The sequence below is a fragment of the Ziziphus jujuba genome, chromosome 12 (genome assembly GCF_031755915.1).
Source record: "Ziziphus jujuba cultivar Dongzao chromosome 12, ASM3175591v1".
Taxonomy (NCBI): Eukaryota; Viridiplantae; Streptophyta; class Magnoliopsida; order Rosales; family Rhamnaceae; genus Ziziphus; species Ziziphus jujuba.
In genome coordinates, this window is record NC_083390.1 from 18954097 (window position 1) to 18963345 (window position 9249).

Consider the following 9249-nt stretch of genomic DNA (forward strand, 5'->3'; position numbering starts at 1 on the left):
CCTCGCCTGCCATGTACTTGAGTCTGCCTCATTGACCAAAATCTGAATTTTGCTCTCGTTCGTATGATTTGCTCAATATCCTCTAGAAATTGTATAAATTTCTGGTTCAACTTTGGAAAAGATTATGCTGCGCAGTGAAAAAGAGAAGGGAGTGATATTTTATTTTGGTTACAATATTTTGTTAAACGTTAAATTTCTAAAAGTTGACGATGAAACAAGATAATCCAACAAAAGGAAAACAGAACTCTACGAACTTTGCTTTCTTTGGAGTTCTCAACAACTCTGTCATCGCATAGCTGCCAAGCATTGTTAATGCAATTACTAAGATTGAAGTAATTCATTCAATTTTTTTTTTTTCCTAAACAAAGATTAAGTTAAGTAGTAAAAAAAATTAGTATACAAAACCATCTTATCGGAATTGTTTGCAACAAGTTCAAAGCCAGATTAATAATAATATTATAAGGAAAGGAGAATATATGTAACTTTATACGTGAAAGAATGACAATGGAAACACTATATATGCAAGATTGATTGAGAGGAAGCAAAATCAATTTATGACTAATCATAATCATACATGGTCAAAAGAATTATATGCAAGGCAGATACCAAGCTCTTGCAGCATAATTGTTTCTTCCTTATTTGAAAGTACAAATATAAAGAATATGCAACTGGTTTTAGTTATTAAACTGTCATATTTGTGTAAAAAATATGCACGATTTTTGTTTTTTTTTTTTTTTTTTGCTTCTTTTTTTCTTGTTTCTGTCATGAACCTCATGCAATGCTGCCTCCATTTTATTTATTTCCATGCAACTTTTTCAATTTCATCTTTGGCTGACTTATACAGTTCAAGCCGTTTAGCTATGGTTTCTCTTCTTTCCATGAGTGCCGGGTCTTCATCCAACATTGCACTTAGCCTTTCCTTCTGCAAATAAATATAGAACATGATTTCATCACTTTCAATTATGATTCACAACACACAGATTCTATCACATGCTTGATATAGGGGTTGACTCCTATTACCCTTCTGTTTTGGGTAATTAAGAATACATATTATCCGTTGAATTTTTTTCTTTTTGGTAAATAAATTTTGTTTTTATTTTTGTTACTCAGTCACTGATTTGTACATTTCTATACTTTCAGCTTGCCTATAGAAAATTCCAAATGATTGTGTACAAAGAGAAGAAAGGAGAAAAAAATGAAATTTAACAAGAGGTTACTTAATTTCCAAAAACACGAAGATAAATCTATAAAAGTTTGCAAATCACATGAAAGATTAAAATAATTTAACAACAATGTTATAATATATATATATATATATATATTTTCCCATAAAACTATTGTCATTATCAAGAAAATGCACATCAACAATTGCTTCGACTGTTTATGGAACACTACTAATATATAATTTTAATAATATTGATGATAAAAAGTTGATTTGGAAACTTCACCTCTTTCTTCCCAAGTTGAATATAGAAGTTGCTGAGCAGTGATTTCCTGGCCTCTCGAACTTGACAGTAAACCACAGCCTTTGGAATTGTATTCTTCAGTGTATCACAGACCATACCAATATAAGCAATGACATTTGACCCTGATACCAACATAGAACAGAACATATCCTCAGCAATTGAATCTACTCCTTATGGTGAATCTATACTTCATGAATCTTTTACCAGCAACTAGCATGTGCTGTGGTGATAAATTAACTTCGTGTTTAAGTGCATAGCTTTTGATGAAATAGAAGTATAAATGGGAATACTAATAGTACTAACCATAATCAGTAAATAAGAGAGAGAGAGGAAATGAAGAAGAAGAAGATGAGAAGCATCATGAATATATTTCAAAGCCTAAACCAATTGTTATCAAATCTACAATGCGGAGATTAACAAAGTGCATGTACAGTATACTTTGAGAGACAAGCAGGAAACAGAATACCAATTTTTTTGAGATAAGCGTCTGAGTAACGATCCCCAGTTGATCCCATTTGCCTTTCATATCTCTCTCTCTCTCTTTCTCTTTCTCTGTCTCTGTCTCTGTCTCTGTCTCTGTCTCTGTCTTTGTCTTTATCTTTGTCTCTGTCTCTGTCTCCTGGAGTTCTATCTTGTTCAAAATGAATCTTTCGGAAAAATTCCACTGTTAGGTAGCTAGATTCCATCTCCACCAGCCGGTTAACAGTTTTCCTGCTTTCATCACGGAATCTTTCTAATGCTTCATTTGCAGCAGTTGCTATGTCAGTTTGAAGTGTAGGGAATCGTTTCAGTTCCTGTAGTTATCAATCATGAAGTATCATTGGCATACATACAAAAAAAGTTCTATGCACATGTTTAGCCATCTCAATCCATCTGAAGTGTAACAAGAATTTGCAAGGCTACCAGCACATGCTAAGTGGGAAGCCAACTGTCTGGCCAACATAATCTCAAATTTAGAAATTGCTTGCTCAGCCACATGCTTAAAAGAAAAAGAGTCAAGAAAAACATTCTTCGGTACCCATTTAAGTAATATGTAAATGCATACAGTTTCTGTACTTCTAATAAGTCTGTTATAAGTAAAGATACCTCAGTTGCAGCTATTGACTTCCGAACAAGTTCTTTCAAAACTAGGTGCACCTGTTAAGAGAACCAAACATAAAAAAATTCAACAATCAAGAATGAAATAAACTGCCTTTGTTTAACAAAGACGGAAAAAACATAAAAAGCTGTCTAATATCAACTTGCCAGTGACTATTATATGGCATCAGTCTAAGAAAACTTTACAACTAATTTATCCTAATTACAAACTATAAAATCATTGACTAGAATATGAGACAAGGACAATACAGCATCCACGGAGGCTTCAGCTGGTCCTTTGAAGTAGCCGATAGATCCATCAATGAGTCTTCTGTATCCTTGCTCTGGAGCAATCAAGTGGGGCTGATAACCGTCTGCTTCTGAAACAATTCTCTGGACATTTTTCAATGAGAGATGACGATCAAAGGGGAGTTTCTTTAAAGCAGCTGGTAATTGATGATCAAAAACTCCATATATCCGATCTCCACCAGGTCGCCTGAGGTATTAAGGCACAATCAGGTTGACACATTTTATGTTCTCAAAATTATAAGTTCTATAAAAAATGACTGGTTGTTCAAAAAGGCAAACAAATAATTTCTTCTCAAAAAAAAAAAAAAAAAAGAAGGGTAGAAGAAGAAGAAGAAGAAAAGAAGAAGTTGCTAGACATACCTTAAAATGCCATATACATTTGGAAATTTTAATTTTACCCATAAAGGCAGAAACATATGCACATGGCTACAGAAAAGAGGATATTTAAGAATTTCTATGATTCTAATCTGATGATCATTAAACAGGATAAGGGCAAAGGAAAATCTTGCTAAATATTGGATATATTAAACCATGATCCCATTCTCTCCAAACTTTATCATGCAACAATAGAAGTTATATCATACAAAAAATGAAGTTGTTTATGTTGACGTAAATTCAAAACAAATTGAACACACATGTTGAAGAAAAGGTCAAGGAATATACCCTCCGTCCAAGTGTTCCTTAAACACACGATCAAATGCACGACACATTTCTAAAATAGTGTATAGCTGGGCCTGTGATATAACACAATTAATGGTATTATTATTGCGTAAATTTCATGCATAAGCAAGAAATTGATTGCCAGAGAAGTCCAAGTTTTACCCCTGAGTCTACAGCAATTGGTCTGCCAATTTTATCCAGCTCTGCATTTAGCTCATCAATAGTCTTATTTATTAAAGCAACGATACTTGGTATGCGCTGCCTGATGACAGTCTCCAAATGCTGAAAATATATGAAATGGAAGATGGTAATTTGGGATAATGAAACTTTCAGTAGAATTATTACACAAGCATAATAAGGAAGATAAAACAAAGTCATTATAGATAATGTGACCTGAGATAAAAGTTTTGCAAGATATTCTGAACCCATTTTATGTGCCAAGTGTCCATACTCAGGACTAGTTTCAAAATACTCTTTCTCCTTTCTGCGAGCAGCCATCATATCAACATTCTTGTTAATGTCAGCTTGCGAACGATTAACAATTCCAACCCATGGATGCTGAAGTCTGTATGATCTTCCTTCAAGAACCTTAAACATTCATTATAGGTAAACATTATGTTTTGACCAGTTATAACTCAAACTGACAGTACACCAAAATCTGATAGCATAAATAATTAACCAAACAGAAGACAAAAAGCTGAAAACTGAATATGATATAATGCAAATTAAATTATTGAACTTGTAAATGCTAAAGTAACTGCTCTGGTCTGATCATTTATGCAGTCAGGATGAATGAAGAACATACATCTACAGCGTTAGTTCCCCTGTCCATCAGATCAAGTTTTGTTAGCACTCCAAATGTCCTTTCGCCTGAAATATGAATGATAAAAGAACAAAGTAATTGCTTTGGCCTGTAAACTAAACATTCTTATGATCAACAAAGCAATTCGAGTGACAAATATTGTATCCCCATGTAGCATAGATCACGTTACCAGAAGGATCAACTTCTCTTCCAAGTTTTATAGCATCAGAAGTGGCAATATCTTGATTAGCAGGAGATATAGCCAATATAATGCAGTTAGGCTACAAAACAAAGAAGTCTATAAGATGGACTGAGCATGAGAGAAAGTAAGAAATTAATAATTATTTGATCGTGGAAACAATTTTTCAGTGGTAAACCCTTACAATTGTGTAATCGACCTTAGATTACTAATGGAAATATCGCATGGTCAATTCAACATGAAAGTAGGTCTATTTATTTGCCTCACAATAAGAATCAATCACCTAACTGCATCCTATGCATGTCACTGCACACGATTTGGAGAATTCCACCTCACTTTACATAGTTGGGAATTTTACATAGGCACATTCCAATCAGAGGGAAATATACATACATATATATATATATATATATATATTCCAATGCTAAAGAGCTAGAAGAAATAGATTAGAACATCTTTCAGTAAATATAGTTCATAAAAACTAAGAAGCAAAAGTCAAGGTGGTGCAAGATGAATTGTAATTATCCTCTTGGGATTGATTTTGAATCTGTTAATATACAAGACTTACCTTCTCAACATAACTACGGACCATGTTTTCAATATCTTCGACGATACTCTCTGGCTGTCCCTCTACAATAATCAAATGTCACCAAGTATATAAATTGAGTTTTTATTAGATGTGAGCATCATTCCTCAGGATTGAACCTCGTAAAGGAAGGGGCAGGGAAAGAGAAAGTCAAAGTAGTTACCTACAGCAACCTTTGTCAACCCAGGAAGATCTATAAGGGTCAAGTTTACAACTGTGGCACAAAACATGGCATAAGCATCTTAGAAGCTGAGACGAACTGATAAAGAATTCTAAAACAAAAAAGTGTACAAGAAGTTCGGAAGTTGGAACTCCTCTCCCTTGTGAAAATCCCAAAATGGTGAGCCAATTATAAGAAGCTTTGTTATAAATCATATGGTTTGCATCACATTCAGTAGCAGAAATATAGTAATCAAGTTCCATTTCCCCGTTAGCATTCAAAAACTCATAAATTAAAGAAAATTATAATTGTACAACAAGCCAAACAATTTTTTAGAAAGGTAACTCTATTTACGTTTCGCTGCATGACAACTAGGATGGAAAATGGCACTTGACTTTATCTCAAATCTCTATAAACCAACTGTATTCCAGAGTCCTCCGAAATTAATTTTCCAACAGAAAGCTCCCATAATCTCAAATCTTTTCTGAACATTTGATGATAATGAGTAAAAAGGGGAGGGGAAAAAAAAATTAATAATTTGCTAACCTTAATGAATGAACGACCAATGTTCTTAAAATGGAAGAAAAAAGAAATTAAGATATGCATAAAGAAACAACCGTATTTACATGTTACAATGTTTAAACCAAAACAGTTCCATCTGAAATTACATAAGGGAAATAAGAACACAAACCATTTGGAGAATATATACTCAGGTGGATGGGAACATTAGAAATCTGCTTTGATTTCCCTGTTATACGATCCGTCTCATCACTGATCTCCTTACGCACAGCAGCTGCAAAAAGACACACACACACAAAAAAAAAAAAAAAAAAAAAAAAAAAAGCTTACTTTTTGGTGATTTAAACAGTTCTAATATGACTACTTAAATTTTTTTCGGATCAACTGTATAGCCAATGGGTTAATAATGCCTTAATGGCCAATGAATTTTCATGAACTAACCAGACAGCAGATCAAAACTTAAAAGGAATATTAATCAATGAGAAAAAAAAAAAAAGCATTAGCTAATAAATGAAGTTTGTCTTCAATGAAAGAGATTAATCTCAGCTTCCACTAAAATTTGGCTCACCAAAATCAGTAAACTTCTTCCTAGGCGCATGGAGAAATTCTGCATATTCTTGTTGCCCGTCCGCTATTTTATGAAGTTGCAAGACTAATGGCCTTCGAGTAACAATACCTTACAACCCAAGGAAAGTTGATAAGAACAAAGTAAAGACATTACAGTATATATGATTCTGAGCATCATATTTATACAATGAACAAAATTATTCTAAAAATATGCTTTACTTAGAAAGTTTCATAAGGCACCGTTTGGTTCACGGTAAACAGAAGCAGATAAAAGAATTTTTATTCAATTTTATTTATTTCTTTTCCATGCTAGAAGAAATAAAAACATCTACTCCATTGAGCAGTAGGCGATTACTTGCTTGCTTGAAAATGAGCTCTCAACATATCAGAAATCAAATTATGGAATAACATTCTCGCATTCTATACTTTGTACCCAAATAAAAACATTTTTAAAAAACAAAAACAAAAATCTCCTGAAAACAACAAAAATTCAAATGGAAAATTTACACATAAACCGAGCAATTACCAGATCCACGAGGCAAGAAATCTCTCCCAACCACGCTTTCCAACACCGAAGATTTTCCAGAACTCTATTTTTCTCCAACGGAAAAGAAAACCATTTTTAAAAACAAAAGAAAATAGAAAAAATATCAAAACCAAGCATAAAAATTTAAAATTTGAAAAAAAAAAAATTGAAAAACCTGGCCTCCAACAACAGCAACAGAAGGAAGAGCTTCCCAGAGGGACATTCCTTCTCCACCATAGTCACCTAAGACGGTGCAAGCTCTTTGGATTTTGTTGACAAGACCAATCAAGCTCTCCATTGTCGCCATTTTTTTGAAATCAAAAGCGACCAAAAATGATCCACAACGAGTGCAAACACAGAAGAAAATGCAGGAAAACGGAAGAAAATAGGTGGGTTTTGGATCAGAATAGGAAATGTGGATCCACAATGAGATTTTGGATCACATAACTCAGATGGGTTTTTGGTGCAGAGATTGAATCTGAGAGAGAAGAGGAAAAACAAAAATAAAATAACGGTTATAGGCGTGGTGGTTGCATGAACATGTATGATGTATGTATCTGAATGATATATGTAACTTGGAGCTAAAATGCTCATAATTCCTATGAATATCACATCTCAAGCACCCCACGTGCAATGCTCTCTCTCTCTCTCTCTCTCTCTCTCTCTCTCTCTCTCTTTTTTAATAATTATTAGAAAAAAATTGTGAGATATGTAGTCCCTTTCCTATCAAATTAGAAAATGAGATATTAAGTATAAATTATTTTCCTTCAAATATCCTACAACTAACTTTCATAGTTGAAAGCTTAAGTTTAACTAGTTTTTCCACTCCCAAAAAAATAAATAAATAAATAAATAATATTGTTTCTGTTCTTTATTCTTTTCTTGATCTGTTTGAAAATCTAATATTCCAATACAAAAGTAAATACGTATGTTAAGTAAGAATTTGAATATCTTTATCAAATACATTATACAATATGACGTACTTAAACTTCTTAATTTGGAACGAGGCAATTGGGATATAAATATAAAATTTAACTAGTATAATTACATGAAAAATAGATGAAAGCCAGTCAAATGATTCAAATCCAACAAACCACATAATATAATAGTTCTATAAATCGGTATTTTCGTTTTTTTATTTTTGTGTAGGAATGGAAATTGAGCAAATTAAATATGAACTACGTATTCCATAATCAATTTGTTAGATAAGCTAATTCAATTTTTATAAAATTTGAATCGATATTTCCAAATTGTAATCCCATGACACTTTTTTTTTTTTTTTTTTAAGGCTTTATGGTCTAAATTTATCTTCCCTTTAGTGATTATGTTCGGAGCCAGACACTACTCCCGAAAGGAAAATAAACGGAAAATTTTATTATCTTTAAAAAATAAAAAATAAAAAAAAAGACACCAACTGGCAGGCGTGGATAGTGAAAGGAGGAACCACTAGTGACTGGTCTCTGTTAAGGAAGAATAGCGTCTTTGACAGCGAACCAATTCGTAGAAGTTGGGCTTTATAGATGCTTCACACCAAGGCCCAACCCAAAATACCATTAAGCTGACGATCCAGAAACCAAACCAATTTAATAATAATACAAAATCTTTTCTTTTTTGGTAATAATAATAATAATAATACAAAATTGTTCCTATAAAAGAAGTACAAATTCGTTTTTGAATTACAAGAATGTTGCTTTTACAATTAATTACGAATCAAAAATTGTTTCCCCATTCCAAAACAAACCTACAATATTCTTTAGATTATCACAAAGTTTTTAACATGTTAGAAAATTATACATATAAGAAAAATATTGCAATGAAGCATTCCGCGTCTCTCTCTTCTGCTTGGAGAGTTTTTTCTCTCATGATTTCTGCATGAGTTTTTTATCCTTCTAATCTTGGGAAGGAATTTGTTTGTTTTTTTGAAAAAAAAAATAATGGAAGAAGTGACAACTATGTTTCAAAGACGTCTTTTACTCACATCAGAGGAAAGTTCATCTTTAGATCTACGTTCTCATCATCGTGAAGAGGAGGCGAATGTCCTACAAGTATGTGTATTGGATACCATGTCTTCATTGTGGGGTTCTTCTACACCAGTTCAGATTCGAGAATTATATGAAAATATTTTTATAGCCCAGTTTCATTCTGTTAATTACAAAGAACATGTTATAAATGGATCTCCATGGCATTTTGATCGTTCTTTGGTCCTATTAGAAGAAATAACTGGTCCAGTTCTCCCACGTCAAGTTTCTATTACACATGCTATGTTTTGGATTCAATTGCACAATCTTCCTCTTCAATGTATGATCCAGTCTGTTGGTCATGCTATTGGTAACCAATTGGGCAATCTGGCATCTATTGACACTGATGAGGAGGGTAAA

The 9249-nt window shown here is 32.9% G+C and overlaps 1 protein-coding gene across 1 annotated transcript; it reads right to left on the bottom strand.

The window, feature by feature from the left end:
• Positions 1-716: 716 nt before the first annotated feature.
• LOC107429241 (phragmoplastin DRP1C) lies at positions 717-7520 on the bottom strand. The gene is made up of 16 exons (XM_016039893.4): positions 7047-7520; positions 6872-6935; positions 6347-6454; positions 5951-6052; positions 5263-5313; positions 5082-5143; positions 4505-4595; positions 4318-4382; positions 3906-4100; positions 3675-3794; positions 3516-3586; positions 2814-3039; positions 2553-2603; positions 1933-2260; positions 1449-1588; positions 717-922 (listed from the first exon to the last, which is right to left on the bottom strand). Exons 1-16 carry the CDS (start codon positions 7176-7178, stop codon positions 797-799), a joined length of 1932 nt encoding a protein of 643 aa, XP_015895379.3. The 5' UTR covers positions 7179-7520; the 3' UTR covers positions 717-796.
• Positions 7521-9249: the final 1729 nt, after the last annotated feature.